The 21,776-nt window shown below is 44.7% G+C and overlaps 1 protein-coding gene across 4 annotated transcripts; it reads right to left on the minus strand.

Annotated features, from left to right (window-relative positions):
* Nucleotides 1–3,486: 3,486 nt before the first annotated feature.
* On the minus strand, nt 3,487–21,776 carry TENT5D (terminal nucleotidyltransferase 5D). Of its 4 annotated transcripts, none has more exons than XM_071442203.1 (4): nt 21,683–21,776; nt 14,756–14,877; nt 13,538–13,652; nt 3,487–8,697 (listed from the first exon to the last, which is right to left on the minus strand). In XM_071442203.1, exon 4 carries the CDS (start codon nt 8,680–8,682, stop codon nt 7,507–7,509), a length of 1,176 nt encoding a protein of 391 aa, XP_071298304.1. In that variant the 5' UTR covers nt 8,683–8,697; nt 13,538–13,652; nt 14,756–14,877; nt 21,683–21,776; the 3' UTR covers nt 3,487–7,506. The 4 variants fall into 4 exon arrangements, with proteins under 4 accessions (XP_071298304.1, XP_071298303.1, XP_071298305.1 ...); XM_071442202.1 differs by having other exon boundaries at nt 21,554–21,776; XM_071442204.1 differs by lacking the exon at nt 13,538–13,652 and having other exon boundaries at nt 21,554–21,776.

Below are 21,776 nucleotides of genomic sequence, written 5' to 3' on the forward strand. Positions count from 1 at the left end.
CATCAGCAGTGATTTGGCCCCAGGTATGAGCAACTGAGGAGGTAAACAGCAGCGTTTTCCTGCTGGCCTGTGGATCTCAGGAGTCTGGCAGGCTCTTGTTGCAGCAGATCTGGCTCTTGGACATGGTCACACTCCCCGTGGAACCAGTGGCTTGTGCCAGACAATGAATGGTTTGGACACCCACCAAAATCTCCTCTGAGTCATTCTGAAACCTTAAAGTGCTGATCAGCATTGCTGGGGATGACAGGAAGCCCTGGGAAAGAGGGAGGAAAGCTTTCACTTAGCTCTTTTTTTTTTTTATAATTACCTTTTATTGAATGAATTCTTTTGCTTGAGTGGATTCTGAGGTGGGAGAGCTGCTGAGTCCCACACACGGGGATGGCACCAGAAACATTTCAGGCCAGAGCTCTCAATAAATCAGACTGAATTCATCAGCAGTTTCTTGCTCTCCAAACAGTCCTGCACAACACTATTTGCAGGACTGGGATCAGCCACCAAACCTGCCCTGGGAGGAGTGGCAGAAGCTGTGACACCTCGAGGTGTGGAGCTTGGCCATTCCCATGGAAACATCGGCAGCAGCAGGGAGGGGACACGGCCGTGGTTCAGCGGCTCTGACACTAATGACATAATTAGCTGTGCTAAAAGTCACGGCTGGGAGCAGCTACTTTGTTTCCAGGGTGACTGAAGTGCCACAAATGACGATGTCCAGTGGTGTTTCCATAGAGCTGCAGTCCTGGCAGGGTGGGACAGAGGGTCCTTTGTGGCCACCAGGCAGGACATGGACATGGCCAGAGGGTCCATTCTGACCCCCAAGCTGGGATCACCCAGCCTCACCCAGACCAAGGGAGCAGTTGGTTTTATTTGAAAAGAAAAGAACTCTTTGGTTTGTGCTTCAAAACTAACCAAAAAAAAAAAAAAAAAAAAAAAAAAAAAAAGTTCCAGGCTGGGATCCTTCTTCCTTGGCTGCCTACAGGTGTTGAGCACCCCTTGTTTTGTACAAGCACAGATTGGTTTTACCTGGACCGTTCTCTCCCAGAGATCTTCCTTAGTTTTTGTCCTAGAACCTGTTTTCTTGTTATGTTACTTAGAAACAACGTGGAAACAATCCCATTTCAGTTCAGGAAAGCACCTAAATGTACCCAGGGCTGTGTCTCAGTGAAAGAAGCACAGCACACATGGATTGCACCTTGGGTGAAAACACTTGGGACACCTCATTTTCCTGCAAAAAGAGTTGAGGAGTTCATTCACTGGATACAGGATTTCAAGATCTAAATGATCATAATGTTCCACAACTGAGTGTTTGGGATGGAATTTTGGGTTTAATCAATTTTAAGGATGTGTAATGAGTTGTGGGTACTTTAACACGGGAAGGTCACAGCTCTTTCTCCTGATCTGGGGGTAAATCAGACATTTGAGGCTGGTGGTGAATCCAGATCCGTGCTTGGGCAATGCCATTCCCTGGGAACAGCCAGGGATAAGCAGGACAATATAAAGGGATCTGTTCCAACATCCACTTGGATCCTTGAGACAGAACCACGAGCTGCAATTCCAGCCCATTGTCTGGAAAATGTCAGGAGCTGAGGAAATGCTGGAGGAAGAAATTGTTGGCATGAATGGTGAGAGCACTGCGGGGTCTCATCCTCTCGAGCTGGGAATTCTCCTCCTCCTGCTGCTCCATGGGGAAAACAGGAGGGCAAAGCCAGCCCTGGACAGCTCCTGGGACGTGGAAATGCTGCTGGGTTTGTGTGTGCAGAAATCCAGGGACATATGGGCAGCATCCTGTCCCTGTCTGCTCCAGCAGCAAAGCAGGAGGAGTGTGAATAAACTCCTGTCAACAACAGGAGGGGAGCATTTATAGGAGAATGAAATAGAGGATGGGGAAAGGGGCTCCTCTTGGAGGGTGGGCTTGGGAGGGAGTGGGGCTGCATCATGGAGGGGTTTGCTGCTCCCATGCACCCAGACAGGAGGAAAATGAAATAAAACATGGCATTAACCTGGGGATGTACAAGCACACACTGCCCATAAACATCCATGATATGCACCCAGTTCTCCAGAGGACTTATTTTTACTTTTATTTTGGAATCCTAGGCAGAGTGAGCAGCCTTCGAGTGTATTTATTACGGTCTCGAGTTGCTTTCCATGGTAACTAATTGTGATTTCCGAGGCACAGGTTCTGCAATGGCACAGGATGAAATGGAGCTGAATATGGAGACAGCTGAGAAGAAGAAAATCACTTGCTTATGAAATGGTATTTAATGATGGGGATTGATGGAGCAGAAAAAATGGGGGTGGCAGGGACTAGAGCACAAAGCAGCTCTCTCAGCTTCATGTATTTCCTCAGATTTTGAATTCCTCAGGAAAGCATCTGGTGAATATTTAAGGAAGGGAAACTCCCCTATATGTGCTGCCTTCTCAATTCCCCACTTCCCATTTTATTGAGGCAAAGTCTTAAAAATCTGATTTGTATTAAAGAAACCAGTCAGGAATTGAAATTATTATTAAATGGTGTTTGCTGGTTAAAATAATGCGAGGGCTATTACAAAAATTTACCCATTGCACAGTGAAAAAGGGGTGAAAAAACTCTGTTTTGAGCAATGTTGGATAAAATTGAGGAAAAAAAAAATTGAGGAAAAATTTCCCTGGTGTGCAGGGGTCTCGCTGCCCTCCCACACCCTGGAATGGCTCCAGTGCCCAAGGATGAGCTGAGTGGAGCCGGGGAAAACACTGAGGACCATTTTGAGCCAATTGGGAATCTCCAAGCTCTCACATGGGTTCAAAACCTCTGGAATGTTCCTGCTCCTCCTCTGTAAGACTCTGAGAGCCCATGGGATTTAACAGCTATGACACCTACCACAGAGAAAGAGCAATATTGTCTTGTCCTCTTCAAAAACTCTGAATTAATGAGCAGTAGGGCAAAACCCAGCCCACGAAACAAACAAACAAAAAACCCCCATAAAAAATCCCAAACCCACTCCCCAAAACCTAGAAAAGCCAAGTAAACAACCAGAAATGTGACTGTGATGAGTGTGGTTATGTTGCTCAGCTAAAACCCACAGGTTTGTGGGAGTTTCTTCCACCTTGGGGCAACATCACCAGAAATCCTGGATAAATATGGGATCAGATTTGTGGGGATGTGCATGTGTAAAGCCCAATCCTTTGTCACTGAAATATTAATTTTAATGACCCAGCAGACAATGAGGTTTTTATTATATAAATGCAGAGATGTAGGCACTTCAAATATGAGTATTTGACACAAGCCCGGTGCTGAGGAGCACAGAGCCATTCCAAGGGATGGGAGACCCATGGGAACCCTTCTAGAACCTTCCCTGTGGGTCTGCCAGGCTGAATCTGAGCCTGTGCTGTATCCACCTGAGGAGCTGTAACCAAATTTTCATCTCTCTTGCAGTTACCACACTCCAGGTTGGCTTCCTGGAGAGACCTGCCTGCTCCAGCTGGAGCAATCAAGGGATTACAGGAAACCACAGGTTAAATAAAATGTTCTTTTAATGATCACCCCCCAAATACCCAAAGGCACCAGTCAACACCGTGGACTAATGACCTACAAATTGGTGGGATTCTTACACATTTGTAGCATTACAATATTTTTTTCCACAGCTTCAGATGGCACATTAAGAGGAATATTTCATCTGCAACAGCTTTGTCCTGAACGCCCTTCCATGTGATTATTTAATAGAAAATAGGATCAAACCAAAACTGAGCTCGCTGCCCTCCTTTCTCCAGGTATTTCTGCTGCTCATCTTGAATCCACACCTGAATAACTCCAAATTTATTTCCAATTTATCACTGTAACTCCTCTAACACCACCCAAATCCCCTCACAGATCCTCAGGCTCCAGGTAACACATGGAGAGGCAACACCTCCACTGAGAACAATTTGCATTTCTTTTATCCATTGCAAAAACCTCTGTAACGTGTCGAGTATAAAGCTCACAAAATACATTTTAAAGGAACTACCATAAAGTATTTGCTTCAAATAGACCTTTTACAACAAAACACAAAATTCAAAGGACATTTTTTTTTAAGGAAAGCACTTGAAACTGTAACACTTAGGTCCTGACAACATTAGATTACTTTAAGCTGTAAACCCTAAGAAGTTTTGTGATTAAATAAAATCAGCATTACAATTTCCAGGCATTATAATCATTGAACAGATTGTAACAACGAGATATAATTATAATGCAAACATGAAGCTCAGGAGACTGGCACTGAGAAAACTCTCAATTCTTTGTAGATTTAGATCTGCACATGATAAAATCAGTAACAACTGGAGAAGAGGTTCCAATATTTCATCCTACACACTGATATCAGTGTTTTGCAAACAGCAGTCAATACATCATCCCCTTTTTAATATTACTTTACAGAGTCATTATGACCTTGAACAAAAAAAAACCCCTCCAGGTTAATTACTGCTGCCAGGTATCAATAGAACATCTGGAAGGAAATAATTAAAACCATCAGGTTTTGTTAATTGCCCCTGTAGTGTAGATACACGGGATTTTATATATGTAAGGCTAAATAAATTACATATATATATATATATATATATATATATATATATATATATATGCTTACATATACAAAATCACAACCTCAACCTTCAGAACTGAACTACCTCTAGGTAAGAAATATAAGACCTTTTTCCATAAATTTAAAGGGTTTATTTATACCTGAGAGATTTTTGCATATTGATGTCTTTGTACCTTTGCCTGCAGGTGCTCCCCCAAGTCCTTCCTCTTTCCTGGGGTACAAAGCCCATTGCAGCCAGGTGGGTTCTCCCCACCAGCTCCACGGACTTTGGCTGAGCCCTTCCTTACCTAACCTGGATCCACAGAGAGGTGACAGAATTCAATATATATTTAAATAAAGTTCTGTACAAGTGCACAGGCTGGTTTATACAAATCCACAGCGAGTTCACCACTCCTGATACTTCCACAATATCCGATTCAAAAAGTATTTTAGTGCTTTACCCAATGCATGTTTCTACTTGTTGGTTAAAGAACACCTCAGTGAAGAATTTTTCTGGGTTTTGGATCCCTGGCCATGCAAGACACACTGAAAATGCTCCTTCCTGCCTGACCTGTTCCCTGGTTCTTGGGAAGATCAACCCATTTTTCCACCCAGCAACCACGGAAACCAGGAGGGGAGGAGTAATAAATCAATGTGGCAACACTACATTAAGGTCACAGGTCAGTGCAGATGGACTGAGACTTTCCAACAAATCTAAAGAGATTAGGAGCCCCCTTCCCCCTGAAATTTAAGGCATTTGGATGCCTGATTCCCACAGATTCCCCAGCCCAGCTCTCAGCTCCTCATCCCTGCAGACCCCAAGCAGTAGCAGGGACATGACCCACGTAAGGCTCTTACAGAATTTCACAGTGCTATTTAACATGGCAAACACCAAATGAAATGGAAAGGTTCCCTTTATAATCCTGACAGTTCAATTAAAACAGAAATGAAAGGAATCCACCATGTCTCACTCCATTTTGCTCCTGACAGGGGGAATTCCCTAGAAGTGCTTTCATGCAAACATGGTGCTACCATAGCTGATCACAGAGCAATTAGAATTGATCGTTTTATTAATTATAGTTTAACCAATGGAAAGATCTTGGTGGAAGTGGAATAAAGTGTGCTTTCAGACACCAAATTGGACATACCTGAAAAATCAGCAAAGGTAACAGTACTCTATTCATGAAAGACATCACAAAATTAATCATATTCATCAGCAAACCCTTATATTGTAGAAATACCAATTTTTTGCACTGTATTTTACAGAAAAAAGTTGACTTCAGTGATGATGGTCTTTGAACAATTCTTTGTTCAAATGTACAGGAATATAATGGGGGAAAGGGAAGCTACATATCACTGGCAATTGGACTTCACAGACCTTAGAAAATTTAGAAATGTTTGATTCAAAATAGCACATTTATGGACCACATTTCTCTGTAAAATAAATCAAACTCTTATGCCCAAGTAGAAGAAATTCCCAAGGCCTGACACCTGTTGTAAATGGATGCAATGCAGCCACTGCTCTGGAGCAGGAGGAGATGAGGATGAACAGTGACAGGGACAACACAGCGACACACAAAGTCAATGTAAGAAACTCTACAGCTTGCATTTCCAGTTGGCTGTTCCCATTTTATACCCTCACCCCTTCCAAACCTCCTTTTCCCGCTTGTCTCTCTTGTTCCATATTCCTTTTCCCAAGTTTGGTTTTGGTGACACCACCTTAGATCCATCTGTCCCAAACCTGCTCATCCTGGAGCAAACCCTCTGCCCATCACTGCTACAAACACTCTGCAACCCCAGGGCGTGTTCCCCTTTCCATCATTTAGGAGCTCTCTGGCACCACTTCCAGCATTTCATGGAGCAACTGGCACAGGGAGGCACTTATGTGACATGTTTAAAACTTATCTTTGGTAAACACTCACACACACACAAATGTATAATTCATGTTTTGCTTCCTGATCGTAAATCCTCGTTTGCTACTGGTGGATGTGTGCAGGTATCTAAACACAGACAGGACTTTACCAGTATAAAATAGTTTTTCAAATGCCACTGCCAAGGATTTTTTTTAATTCACCTAAAAATAGCGCCAGTCCTGGGCTTTTGGAGTTTTTCCTGACTCTGTTTATTGTGCATTAAAGCAGCTGTGATCAATAACAAATTAGTGATAGAAAGTGAGCCCATTCTGCTCAATTTTCACCTTCTTTCTTATCCTCTTGCCTTGGTTATCAAAACCAATTTAATCAGAGTAGTTGTACCTCTCACAGCTTTCGTTACCTGTGAGGCAGATCCTGGGCTCTGACGCTGCCTGACTTGAGCAGCCAAATCTTTCCCTGGGATCAGTGGAAATTTCAGATACACAAAATGCTGAGTCTGCTCTTGGTAGGGGCATTTCCTGCTCACCAGTACAAACCAGTTCTCTGGGGAGGACAGTGACCCCGAGTCTCTGACTGACCTGATGAATCAGCCACCAAGAGATGACCCAGCAATGTGTGTTTGTTTTCAAAGGTGCTGCAAATAAAAGTTGCTGGAACTGCATGGATAAAATCAAGGGATGATTGACTTTGACATACCCAGAGCACTGTCCCTTCTAACATCAGGCATTTCTACAGAGAGGTATTTCATTGGCTTCAGTTTTCATTGACACCATTTACATTTTTCTTAAGAATTTTTTTTTTAGAACCCAGAACTTAGTGCATTTCATTTTTACAAAATTAGAATAATTTATATCCTTCTCTTTTCATTGCAAAAAAATACAGCCCAAACACACATCAAGGTATAAACACTTCACGAATGACAGATGCTTCACTTATTTCACCTGCTTAATGGTGAGTTAGACATTGACCAACCAAACAACTTTGGCAACTTGCACAAAAATATGTCCTTAACTCAAAAGTGCTGATAAAACTCGCTTTAATGAGGCCTTTATTAAGGAGAGAACTGGAAAGAGAGGACTGGTGAGTGCTTGGAGGTTGGAGTGCTCCTACACCATCCCGCTCTGTAGCTGTATGTGGAAAGGGTACGGCTGGTAGAACACAGGGGGTTGTCCATGGGCAATGTAGTAGTTGCTGAAGTTTCTGTCACTGATATAGGGAGCAGGCTGATAGTAGCACGTGACGTTGGCCGCGTTGGGGATGATGTTCTGTTCTCCGAGCACTTTTAAAGCCAGGATTGTGATCATATTGAGGGTTTGCCTTCGCTCGTGCCCCATCAGGCAGACTGTGCTCTTGTTCACCACCCCACGCAGGGTCATCAAGTAGTCGTACTTGCTCTTCTCCTCCCCAATGAAGTGGTTGCGCAGGTAGGACTCGATTTTCCTCTGCTGCTCGGCAACGTCAGGAAAATCAATGAAGAACCTGGAGCACATGTAACGTTCCAGAGATTTAATTTCAGCCTCATCCGCCGGCTTAAAGTCACGGACCAGGAGGTTGCTGTACTTGAGGAGGCCCCCTCCCCTGATCTCCTCCGGGTTGCGGGTGGAGATCAGTTTGTATTTCAGGTGGTCCATGGCCTGGTTGAAGTCCCCGTACATGCTCTCGGCGATGACGGCGGGGTGGCAGTCCTGTGTCAGGGGCCGCTCTGAGGCTCTGTAGACGGCCAGGATGGAGTCCAGGATGATCTGGAAGGAGTCCACGCTGAACTCGAACTGCCGCCGCAGCGAGCTGACGAACTTCAGCTCCACGTTCTTGCCGCTGTTGTTGGACAGGGAGATGAGGCTCCAGCGGTCGTGGTCGGTGGAGACTTTGACCATCTTCTGCACGTAGACATCTTTCATGGTCTGAGCCGTGATTTTTTGCTTGTTAACGCATTTTGGCAAGAAGTCCAATAGGCAATTGAGAACTGCTTCCTTAACCACCTGGAACTCAAGCTCACTGGGAAGTTCCACTCCAAAAATGATGTCCAGGTCCTTGTAACTGGTGCCATTGTGCTTCACCAGGATGTGACTGGCAGTGGAACCGTTCAGGCGGATGTCCCTGACATGGATCTGCTTCTCAATGAGCTGCTCCTTTACCATATCGATTATATCCTTAGGCTTTACCTCCAGGGTTGGAAAATTTCCTCTCCCATGAATAGGTATAGCCTCAGTCAAAACCTGATCCAGGATTTTAATCTGATCCCAGGTGAGATAACTGAATCTGTGGTCCAAGTCCTCAGTCATTGTGATATTGGTTGGCTAAACAGGGAGAAGGAGGAATTAGAGACAAATGTTAGAGAACTTTCTGGAATACCAGAGAGGACATTTCACTTGGTTATACCAAACTTCCTCCCTCAGTGTAGTGACAGAGCTGTTCATTTTAGAGACACAACCCCAGTTAACGGTCTGAGTCAACCACTGCACTTGTCACAGGCTTTTAATTGAATTTTAATGTACTCAGGTTTTAATCCTGCTGAGAAGCCATCACGTTATTGTATAACCCATGACTCAAAGTAAATGCAGCAAACCATATAGACCCAATTTAAAACTACTCAAAGGTTAATAACACAAACTATTTGGTGGTTCTAATGGAACTCCAAATAAATTTCACCATGAAGAGATAAAATGAGCAAAATAAGCAAATTTGTTCTTTCTGTCCTGCCTAGACATCTCCCTTGATCTTCAGTGACTTGAATACTTAAAAGTACTAAAAGACTAGAAAGTTCTTTTGTGAAAACCAGGAATGTTGCAACCTGCTCCCTGTTTATCCAGCCATATGCCTTGGGTGAACTTTGGTCTCTATGGATTATCTAAACACACGCATCCTTTAATATCACTTGTGGTTTAAAGACTGGATATCTCATAATTGTCAAGTTGTTTCCATGATGTTTCTGTGGAAAATATTTCCTTCTAAGCCATAAGCCATGTTTTACATTAATGTATCAATGCTGCAAGTCGTGGTTTGCAGATCTGGTGAGAAAACCCCTTCCAGTCTTGTGGAAAAAGGACCTCAAGAAAGAAGCATTTATAGAATACCTGGGATAAAGCTCAGCTTTGGGAACTTCTCAGTTTAAAATGATATCTCGAATTCATAGCATCACATTTAACAAGGAGATGAGGCACTCAGGTGGTGGCCAGGTGGCATCTGAGGGGTCTCAGTGAGGCACCAGCTGGGTGCAGGAAGCACCTTTGGGAGTCTGCCAGCACCCAGAACCCGCTTCCGAAACACCCCCGAGTGTTTCTGCAGCCAGATGGCTCAAACATATTCTATCAGCCAAAGCTCGAGGATAAAAATAAAGTAAAATCATGCTAAGTAACAACAGTACTGAAAAGTCCCCACTGTTGTTTCTTAACCAGTGGTGACTCCATATGTACGTTGTCATACATTCCCCTTCCCTCGCCTTCAGATTCCACATTCTGGAATATTTTAGTAATCTCAAGTAACTTGTGAGCTGCCAAATGGCTTGGGAATATGGCAGAGCTCTATTTCACATACTTCTGCTGGAATTCCAGCTCCCATTAAGCTGATCAGGAGCATATGTAATTCCAAGCACCTTCCTGGCCTCATGACAAAGACTGGGACTAACCAGATGTCTGAAGCTGAAGGAATGTTTTAGAAGTTGGCTAAAGCAGGACTGAAGTTGGGAATTTAATTGACAGTGTGAAGGTCTTGGAATCAGTCCCACAGGTCTGGCAGAACCATGTAGCTCCTGGCATTGTGTACATTGTGTATAATTCCACACTGATATCAGGTATGTTTTCAGGTGTATTCAGAAATATTCACATTTTTCCTGCAGGCATTTAGAGGACATTTGAACTGAAAAGGAGAGAAATTGCCCTTCGCAGCACTGCCAATTTTACATGCTAATGATTTCACAATTAAATATTCATTAGAATTCCATGGTTATTCCCTTAAAACAAGCCATGCATCCTTCAGCGTGTTTATGACAACTCAGTACAAGTCTATCCTAAAAAACAGCTTTTACAGAGAGCTACTGCTAATTCTGGAAGTGGGACAACCTTGGGTGGAGGCAGGTTGGAAGGAGAGGGTTTTGTTCTAATGTTTTTGCTGCCATGTTGCCACCTGAGTCATTCATAGAATCACAGAATTAAGGTTGGAAAAGGCTTCCAAGATCATCAAGTCCAGCTTTTTATATGCCAGATTATGGTGGACCAGCCCAAATGATCCCCTAGCAAACTTAAAATTGTCAGAATTGTTGTCTAAGCAGTAGTTTTTATTATGGCATTTGTTTGATATTGCAAAGCTTTGACATTTCTGAGGCTGATGCTGTGACGTAAAAAAAAAATGGAGCAGAGAAGGGAGCGTTGAAATTCAACCCCTTTTTAGCAAAGGGACCCTCTTCAAACACTTGGAAAGTCAGAAGATGGGCATATCTCTAAATAAGCTTAGAAATCCTTCCTTTATTGCTACATGTTTTTAGGTATTTCAGATGTTATTGCAATATACTGAGGTTTGAAACTGGAAGGAGAAAGTAATGTCAGTAAATCTCTCTTTTGTGTTGAAGAGGCATCCCTCAAAATGTCATTTCTCTGAAGTGATTCCTGGAGAATCTGAGGAGGCTTTGGGAGCTCAGTCTCACCATTAACGTTTTATGATAAATATTAAAGAATTCTGTGCTGAAATAACACCTTCAACTCTGACAAGTAAGAAAAATGTACTAGGAGAAAAACCCAGGAATTCAGTTTTCAAAAATATAATTAATTTGCAGGTAAGCCTAAATAAACATTATTGTTAGTAGTAGTATTTTTATTATTTACTAATTTTCTACCAGTTTGCAAGCCAATACTTTAACCTTTCACTTTCCTAGAAGGATTTCATTTTGTTATTTTCTTCAATCTTCTCTGGCAAAAAGAACAATTTCCAGGCACTTTTATAGCCATTAGGAACCTGATTTCTCAAAGCAGGGGCAAATTTACTTACTGAGGTGCTCAGGTTAATGCCAGGAGTTATTATTAATGTAATTATCCTCTGTTACATCAGCAGCAACACTGAGGTTGTGTAAAACAAGAGATCCTGGGATGAAGGGAAGGAAACTCCCTGAATGTGACCACAGCACCTGGATGAAGCCAAGCACAAATGAGTACTGAGCTGCTTAATTAGAAAAGGGGCTGGAAAATCACTTTATTCCTTGGAAACTGCTGCTGTTTGCAATGGAGGATGATCAATTTACATGGGAAGAGAGTGACAGGACAGCAGAATGGTTTTAAAAAGAAGGGAGGTTTAGATTAAATTAGAGAGAAATTCCTCCCTGTGAGGGTGCTGAGGGCCTGGCACAGATTCCAGCGTGGAAGTGTCCAGGACCAGGCTGGACAGGGCTGGGAGCAGCCTGGGACACTGGAAGCCGATGATCTTTAAGGTCCCTTCCAACCAAGCCATCCTGGGATTCTGTGATCCCTGGATGCAGATACCTCTCACCTCACTGGCACCCCCAATCCCAGCTGTCCCTAAGCCTCTCCTGCTGCACTCTGCCAAAGAATTCCCTTTGTGAAACTCCTTCCACACAAATACCCCAAAGCATCTCAGGTGCTCCACATTCAGGGTTTTCTTGTCCTAAAGTCTCCATGTGGGGAAATGGAAGCTGCACAAGCATCACCACCATGGCAATGAAATTCAAAAGAAGGTGTTTTTTCCACACTTCATCAATATTTTAATTTACTGAGATTCTCTCCTAGTGATTTTTCTGAAGTTTTTTGTTTATGGATTTTAAAATGTTACCATAAACTGCAATAGACCCTGAATCCCATCTGATTTGAGATCTCTTCCAGAAAAAAGGATGAAGAAAAGCAGTTTTCAAGGTGTTTCCTTTTACATACACTGGCTAGAGAAGCACAGAACAAGATGGATCAGACCCAGTCAAATCTTGTGATATATCATTCTTATTATAAGGTTAGAAAAATATTTCCTTGACTCAACTTCCAACTTGTCCTTGAGTGGTCACCTTCACCTGATAAAGCAGTCACAATGTGGAAAAATGTTTGGATACTTAAACATAATATTGTTAGATTTTATCATTTATTTTCCTGTTGAAATTAGAAGCTCTAATTTTCTTTTTGGAGCAAGCAACTCTGAGTTTGGGCTGACAATGATGCTAAAATGTTTCATTAACCACCTCTTAGCTCTCCACTGTGCATGAGCTTCATCAAAAAAAATCCAAGCAGATCTGGCTTTACATCTGAATGAAGCAAATCTGCCATGCTAATGACAGCTTTCATGTTCCCCACAACTTTCATAGAAACAGATACTTGCAGTCTAGAGAACAGTCTCATCAAATTTAGCTCATATTTTACTGATAAACTGTTTAGATTCTCTTTTTATATATTCCATAATGTTGATTCAGTGTGTTTTCAAAGGGTTTGCCATGTGCTGGCATTTTCAAGCAGGATACAGCTGAAATGGGTTTTGTGCAGCTGTGGCAGCTCCGTCCTCTTCCCTTTGCTTCTATCTGCTCCCATGTTTTTCTGTTTACAATAAAGGTTGGGAATTGAAGCATATTTAAATGCTCCAATTCTTTTTACTTTGCACTTGAAATCAGCTGTGCAGGGACCTCTCACAGATCACAGAACTCCAGAGCGAGGGAGGTTGGAAAAGCCCTCCAAGACCAACGAGTCCAAGCAGTGCCTGATCCCCACCTTTTCACCAGCCCAGAGCCTTGAGTGCCACCTCCAGTCCTTCCTTGGGCACCTCCAGGGATGGGGACTCCAAACCTCCCTGGGCAGCCCCTCCCAAGGCCTGACCACCCTTTCCATGAAGGAATTCCTGCTGCTGTCCAACCTGCACCTCCCCTGGCACGCCTTGAGGCTGTTTCCCCTCATTCTGTCCCTTGTTCCCTGGGAGAAGAGGCTGAAAAAGAGATGCAGGAAAATGTCTTGGGAGCTGCTGTGGTGGCCTTGTTTTGGAGGATCACTCCAGAAATGACCACAGAAATTCTGCCATTCCTCTCACCTCTGCACTGGTTTTCCTGTTTACACATTATACACATCACTGTAAATGTCCATGATCTCCTCCTAAAGCTTTATTTTAATTCAAAGATCCATTTCTCTATTAAGCTGGACATTTGGAAGTATTTTGCTCACTTACTTTAGAACTGCAGCTGGCATAAGCTCCAAAGGCAGGAATGTCAAATGTGGAGAGACTTCCAGTTGTAATTTAAACCCAGATGAGACAAGGAGAAGCAGTAAAACATCTGGGAAACCTAAATGGGGACATATTTAAACTGGTTTGACAGTGCTTTCCATGAGTTTTCCCTTCCATTACTGTTAATGCAGTGGTGAAGGCAGTGTTTATTTATCCTGTTATCAAGAGATAACGCATGAATTGCCATCAGTTTTCAGTCCAGTTCCCATCGAGTTTCCCTGGGATAACAAATGATGGCTCAGCTCTTCCCTGGCAGATAAGGCTGCAAGGTGGGCAAAATGCAAAGCTGTGGGCTTGGGCTGTGCCACAGAATGGCACCTCCAAGGGCACAAAAAGTCAACACAGGACGAGACTTGATCCACAAAAATGTGTCCTGCTTTTTCCACCCAACAAAAGGAACATGGATAGTGGCTTTAAGGGAAAGAGGGCAGGGTTGGATGGGATATTGGGAAGAAATTCTTTCCTTTAGGGGTGGAGAGGCCCTGGCACAGGGTGCCCAGAGAAGCTGTGGGTGCCCCTGGATCCCTGGAAGTGTCCAAGGCCAGGCTGGACAGGGGTGGAGCATCCCAGACTAGGATGTTTCCCTGCCCATGGAACAAGATGGGATTAAAGGTCCCTCCCAACCCAAACCATCCTGGGATTCTGTTTCTACTGGAGTATTACAGGATATTGGCTCGATGAGCTGGGAGTTCTCAAGAGGCACAAATTGAGGAGTTTAAATTGGGCACCCAGTATGAAATCATAATCCATATTCTGTCATGCTGGATATTTGGGGTTTTTTGGATGTCCCATTTTTCCATCATGACTCATGGCAGACTCATTCTTAGCCAGATGGGGATCCCCTCACAGGGCAACATTTTCAAGGGCCTGTGATCAATTGATATCAATTCCCAAAACACATGAGGCTCCTTCTCACAGGGCCTCCAGTCCAAACCAACCAAGCCCTTTTAAAAAGATGAGATCAGTATCTCAATTGCTCTAAAACACTTCAATAACTTTTAAAAAATAGCTGCCATATGCAATATTTAGTCTGTTGGGGGCTGTGGTCATCCCTGGGAAATTCTTGCTTTAGGAAAAGCTTATTTGTACTACCAAACACATATTTATGGGCTGAATCCTGAATAATATTGCCAGCAAGAATGCAAAATCCCACGGACTCACCGTGGCAGGACGACTGGGAGTGTGTATTCCAGCAGAGTTAATAGGATGAGTCACTGGATCATTTGGTAGAAATATGAATTGTCATCTTGTCACCGACAGAAACACAAAGCTCCCCGGGAAAGCTGCAGGAAATAAAACCCAGCAAACAATCACATTCATTTGGAGATCAATGTTAACCACCGGTCACCTGCTGGACATAATAAATGATGCATTACAGCCTGGCAGTCCTGCAGGTGTAACAACAGACTTTGAAGTTGGGAATGGTAAGGGAAAAGTAGTGGGAAAAGCACCAAAGCCTTTATAAAGACTCTGGGTTTCAGGTCATGCTTAATCCTCTGCAAGGATATTAACAAACCTGCCATTTTCCCTACAGGATTTTGAGTGGGAATTTAATATTATTAATAGACATGCAAATTAGCAGGGATGTAGTAGAGTCATATAAAATTTAGAATGAATAATAATTCAGCAGAATGAGGTATTATGAATTGTGTAGTGGCTTTAGATTCTTTCCATCAGAGTGTGCAGCTGACAGGAAGCTCTTGTTTCCTGGCACACGAGGCTGTTGGTTCATTTAGAGTAAGCCCAGGGTCCTGTTGCTGGAATTTCCATGTTCATGCCATGTGCTGGAATGAAGTATTTCTGTAAATATTCACCTGCTACCATAAAGGCACTTCCTTTTCTTTGTTTCTCATTTCAAACACGTGATGACAGTCAGTATTCTCCTTGCAAGACCTCCCATTCCAGCGCCCCATCCTGCCAAGCCCACAACACCCACTCAAGTTCCCTGACTATCCCAGGCAGGGCCTGTCCACTGTATGGTTTGGTATTCACAGAAATTTACTCCTTGTTGAGTTGTGTTCCACAACCTCAGCTTTTATGCTCAAATTACATATGGTTCTTAGTAAAGATAATATTTAAAGTATGATTTAAGTGTAAATATCTGCATAATCTGCAGGAAAAGCTGAAATTATAGACCAAGGAGGTATGGACTGTGTTATTCCTTTATTAGGAATAGAATGGATTTTTCCTCCCTGCTACAGCAGGCAGATTTTTATCCCTGAAAATGCCATTTTAGTGCTGCCAGAAGCACAGCACTCGCTTTGCTCACCCTGTGAGGACCTGTCTGTTGTGCCAGGGCCTGTCTGCAGCTTTCATTTGCTTTCCAACTCCTGATGGGTCACTAATTAGCTGAATGCATGCTCCTGACCTGCTCCCAAATCCGTGCACTGACGGCTCACGTTGGCAGCTGAATAAAGGGTTAAGTCTGGCAAGGGCTGAGCTCAGCTCTGAGCCTGGCAGCGAGCAGCCAGTCAGGCCTTGATGGCAAAGGGAAGAGTTCTGGGCTGCTTAGATAAAAGGATCTCAGCATGTGGAGTCTGGAAAAGTCAGACAAATCAGTCGCTTTGCAAAAAAAAAAATACAAATTTCTTTTTAATGCTGAAACATTGTTATTTCTTTCTGGGCAAGTATGGAAGGTTTCATGGATATATGATATCCATTAATGGATATATCACCCTGATAGAAAAGATTAACACTGGAGCAGAATTTATGGCTTCCCCTGGTGATATTTAGGGGAAGAAGAGAGAGACCTTTATAGCATTTTTTTTTGTAGAAGAGGCATTATTATATAATATGTTCATAGAAGCAGCAGCTGAGATTGATGAGCTGCTTTGCCTACTGGGACATTATTCCCAACAGCTGCCTTTTACTGGCTCAGTCACCACAGGAAAAAGCATCATTTCCTTACTCTACGCTCAGGGTTCCCAGGATTTTTTTCAGCTGAAGGAAAAACAAAAATAAAAATGATGATGTCAACAATTACCCCGTGTTTTAAAGAGAACATTCCCCTGTTCCTGAACTGGGGATGTGAATTATGGCAACGTGCACCAACAAAGCCATTCCCAAGCCTTTTCCCCTGGTGCCTCTGGGCCTAAGGAGCACAGGACTATCCTGAGATGCAGCAGGGTCTGGGAGATGACGTGGGGCTCTGTGCCCTGGATTTCTCTCTGTGCCACAATTTCCCAGCTGGTCACTCCTTTGGGTGTCCCCACTCCCAGGTCTCACCCTGAGGAATATCCACCCTCAAACCTTCCAGGTGGACCTCAAACCTTTGGTGGATGTGGAGGCTGCTCAGCACCTCATGAGCTCTCCCAGGGCATTTCCAGGTGATGCCCCCTGAGCTGGCAGGAACAAGAGCCCAGGGTCCCAGAGATTCCTTCCTCCCCCTGTGTGCTGCAGCTTCCCCTGACTGCTCTGCTCAGCTCCTCAGACTAATCCCAAAATCTATTTACTCACTCGAGATCCCAGTGACTCAATCCAAAGCTCACTTATCAAAAACTCTCATTATTATGACTAAACTGCAGCAAAAGCAGGCAAGGTAAAAACTGAAACAATCCTTCTTTTCCATCTATTAACCATCTTCATAATCATCTCTCCTCTTCAAATGCCAGAGGAAGAGGGATGAGTGATGCCATGTGCCTCTGCAGCCCTAAAGCTGGGCTGCCTTCAGGGTAAAAAGGGCATTACAAAGTCAAAGCTTTCCTCAGGAACTCTCCAGAACCGTCTTTCCCTCATCTACACCAAAGGACAGCTATCAAACATCCCCATGGTCACTAAACCATGAGGACTCTCCTGGATCACATTCCTCTCTGTTCTGAGAGGGCTCCAACACAACCACATCCACGGAGTGGATTTCTCTTTTTTGACTGATCACACCCCAAAACCCCTTGCTGGAAGCTGGATTTAGTTCCTTCAGTCAATGCAGTGTGGGGGTTTCCTCTCTAAACCAGCACCGAGCCATTGGGGTGTGGAGGGTGGGTTTTGATTGCTCACCCAGAGTGGATTTGGAGATTTCCTTGGGAGGAGCCCGAAGGATGAAGGAAATGCACCCTGAAGGCCTCTCTGCCTCACCCCTGCTCTGCTCTGCACGGGTTACAAAAGTGTTTCTGTTGAGCAATTATTCTGTTCCACTCCAGGAATATTCTCATTTCACGGCAGAAGCTGCGAGCTCCAGGCCCAGGCTCCGGGTTGATTTGTGAAGCAGTTTAGGATCCCTCCAAATAAAGGCCCTTCCCTATTGCTACAGCAAGGGGGCAGTTTAAATTCAACTGGGAAAACTTCTGTATCCTGAAGCAGGCTGGGCTGGTACCTCCACAGGACTGTGTCTCACAGGCTACTCAGACATTACTGTGTCTTCCATTGTTTAATTATGTTGCTATTTGTGTTTACAATTTTCATATAGAATTCGTATTTTTATGAATTAATTTCCATACTTATATTAAAAAGTTACTCTCTGAATACAAAACACAGCAGTGGGATTTCATTTTAATGCCATTTTCCCAATTTTATGAGTTGCACTGCAAAAGTGGGGGAAAAGAAATGAATTATTCATTATCTTCAAAGTATTTGCTGCACAGGAGTTTATGTTTAATTTTGCATCAGTAACAGCCAAGATTTCCACAGGAAATAGTTTTTTTGATAAGTGAAATGTTTTCTAGTTTGCAGTTGAAAAATCTGCAGAACTCTGGGCAAACTATGACAGGAAAAAAGGATTCTGGCTGCAGCAGCAGAGCAGGGAACTGCTTCTCTTTTGTGGTGAAGGCAGCACGAAATCTCTGTTGACATTATTACTAAAAGGCAGAGAGGAGATAAAGTGATGATTAAACCCAAGAAAAAGGCCCAGGCCCTGCAGCACAGCTGTGCATTCGTGACTTTTCCATCACTATCAATAATTCATAATGACCATCATGCACCTGACGACACCAAGTTGGGGAGAAAGACTGAGTCAAGCTTTCACCAAATGTGCAAAAACATCCAACCTGACATCGGATGTCAGGGCAACAGGACCTGCTGGATAAGCAAAGATCCACAGAAAGGGTAATGGAGAAGAAAATCAGCTGATGTGGACATAAATCAACATCTGCTGTACCCGTTTGTGGCATCTTATGGAGGAAAACTCTCCTCTTGGTGGTACACACTGGAAGAAAGTTTTTAGAGCCTCTAAAATATTTTTTCTAGAAAAGAACTGAAATGTGAGCAATTCTGCAACAGGAAGGAGCCATGCTCAATATGATGCTCAAGTTTTGCAGTTGGATTCTCCTTTGCTGTGCCACACTAACTCAGCACGGCCATGGGCAATGGCACACTGCTGATTCCCTGGGGCATCTTGGATTCTCTGCTGATGCTTTGAATAATTATTTTTGCATGAAGATCATGGTGGCAAAGGCAAAAAGCCAGACTGCAATTCACAAAATATTTCTATTTTTTTAATGTTTGAATCCAAATGGCATAAATGCATGGAATCACTGAATGGTTTGGCTTGGAAGGGACCTTTAATCCCATCCAGTTCCAACCCCTGCCATGGGCAGGGACACCTTCCACTATCCCAGCGTGCACCAAGCTCATCCAACCAGGCCTTGGACACTTCCAGGGATCCAGGGGCAGCCACAGCCTCTCTGGGAACCTGTGCCAGGGCCTCCCCACCCTCACAGGGAACACCTCCTTCCATATACTGAAGTGAAATCTGCCATCTTTCGGTTTGAAATGATTCCTTCCCACCCCACCATGACAGTTCCTGATGAAGGAATTGTCAGAATAGCAATTCAGTTCAGCAGGAATTGCTCTGGTGTAAATGGGGGAAGAGTTGGCCTGGTCTGTCCATGGCTGAGCATTTGAGTTCTGCAATGTAAACTCTGGGTTGGCTTCCACTCTCCAGGGACCATCCCTCAATCCATGTTACCCATCCCTTGATGGTGAAATTTGGCTTGGAATTTGCCTCCAAATCCTCTGACTGTTCATTGCCTTTCATCCATTAAAACCACTGGGTTAAACATTGGCACATAAGAGATATATGACGTGGAAGACATGTATATGACATGGAAGACATAATTATGTGTTAAATCCATTAAAAATGTATACCCCCACATGCAGAGACCATCAAGGTACTGAGAACTCAACAAACACTGTCCACAACCTCAGGACGACCCACCCAGGGCTTCACAACACCAATGAGAGGCAAATCAGAGCAAAAGGTAGCAAGATTCCCCCCCTGCTGTGGCCAAGCATGGGTGGCACAGCCCAAACCCCTCCTGCAGTCTGATCATCAGAGCCCAGAACCACGAAACCACTCTGGATTAGGAGTGTTTTGAAACATGGGTAGAATTTAATTCCTTCAAGCACTGTTAATTAATGAATTAATTTCCACTGCCAGCCTAAATGCTGCTTAATTGACTCACCAAAATAACTCAGTCTCAATGTGATCTTTCAAGAAACTTGGTCTACTTCTGTCTCCCTGATTTATGGTTGATTCATAAATTATGGGACTCTATTGTATCAGCAGTTACTCCTGATCTTGAGCAGGAGCTCAAGCCCTGATCTTGCAGGGCAGGAATTTAGGGTCAGGCTTTTGCTCACAAGGGTCACTGTGTGTCTTTGTGGCAGCTGAATCATTCCAGAGCACACAGCCCTGTGTGTCTGGTGCCTAATGAGGCAACAAAACTAAATTTACTGTAAAGTTATGCCTGGGATGCACAACCGGGCAGGGATGGTGTGCAAGCAGCACTGCCCCGAGGTCAAAGGTCTGCAGCACTGCAAATTAAAGGAATTACTGGTGCTCCCTTTGAACTAAGCTGTGGGAATGCCAGAGGGATAAGACACAAGGAATAGAAGGTATAATGCAGACAGCTATTCTCCCTCCACACAGCAAGCCCCTATTCTCAAGTACTGGATGTTGCAGGCACAGCACATGGAGGATGAAAGGGCACGGGAATTGTTTTTAACATTTCTGAATGGGACAGACACATCACATCTGCCGCTAGAGCTTAAGGAGAAGTCAGGAGCAGGAAGCATGGGAGAGTCCCTGCTCCGGAGTCACTGTCATTTATTATTCATCCCTCGGCCTTTAGCGGAGAATTCGGCACATCCCCATTCATTCCCACCTGGCTGCTTTTCATGGGAGCCACGAACAGGCTGTTACTCTCAAGGCAGCACACGGAGCACAACGTGTGAGCCTGCAGAGCCCAGCCTCCTCTTTCCCAGGGAACAATTAACGCTATTACAGATTTGCAGCGGCTCAAAGATGTATCAGAGATGCCTGTGGGAGAAGGCGGGGAGCACACGAGAGTGATTCCTGGCTGGGCAGACACACAATTCCAGCCCCGAGTTGCTGGAAAGCAGTTTTGCTTTGCATGCAGGCACTTCCGAATAGTTCAGGGCACAGAATCGCAGCTTGCTGTCACTGTCACTTCACTGTCACTGTCACCTCCAGGCTATGACCTCCCCCAAAACACGGACGGTCCTTGCAGAATACACAGAAAAGGCCTCAGCTGCCAGGGCTGTCATCATCTAAGCGGGATGACAGAGCTTCCGACAGCGAGTAAGGAATGCCACACTCCTACTACCGCTACTACGAACGTGGCGAGGCAGGGCTTGCCCAGCTCCAGGGAGCCTTTGGGGTTCGTGCGAAGGAAAGCCCGGAGTGGGACGGAGCTCACGTGCAGCCACACACACACAGCCCCCTCCGGCACCGCCGCGCCGCCCTTTTTACAAGTTCACCCCTAAAGTTTCTAAGGAAAACGCCTTACGGAGAGAGAAGGAAAAGGCCCGAGCCGAGCCGAGCGCTCCGGGTTTCTCCAAGTTTTTTAACCGAGCCCAACCGCTCCCGCAACGGCCCCGCCCGGCCCAACCCCGCGGGCACCCGCGACCCGCCGGCCCTGCGGGCTGGGCGCTCTGGGGACACCCACTCGCCATGCGGGGGACACCCGTGCACCGAGCGAGCGGCCCTGGGGGACATTCACTCACCGAGCGGCTGCGGGGACGCTCAGTTCCCGAGCGGCTGCGGGGGACACGCTCCGTGCGGCTGCGGGGGACGCTCAGTCACCGTGCGGCTGTGGGGACTCTCACGCAGCGAGCGGCGGTGGGGACACTCACCGTGCGGGTGGAGGGGACGCTCCCCGCGCGGTGCCCGCGCCGCTCCAGCCGGGGCCGCCGCTGTCCGCGACCGCGCTGGTGCTGAAGGGGCCGC

This window comes from Agelaius tricolor, unplaced genomic scaffold (assembly GCF_023055355.1).
Source record: "Agelaius tricolor isolate 1412-34295 unplaced genomic scaffold, bAgeTri1.0.p SCAF_17, whole genome shotgun sequence".
NCBI classification, from domain to species: Eukaryota; Metazoa; Chordata; class Aves; order Passeriformes; family Icteridae; genus Agelaius; species Agelaius tricolor.

Excerpts from the sequence above, each read along its gene's own strand:
- TENT5D (XM_071442203.1), bottom strand. The coding sequence starts at position 8,682 with ATGACTGAGGACTTGGACCACAGATTCAGTTATCTCACCTGGGATCAG.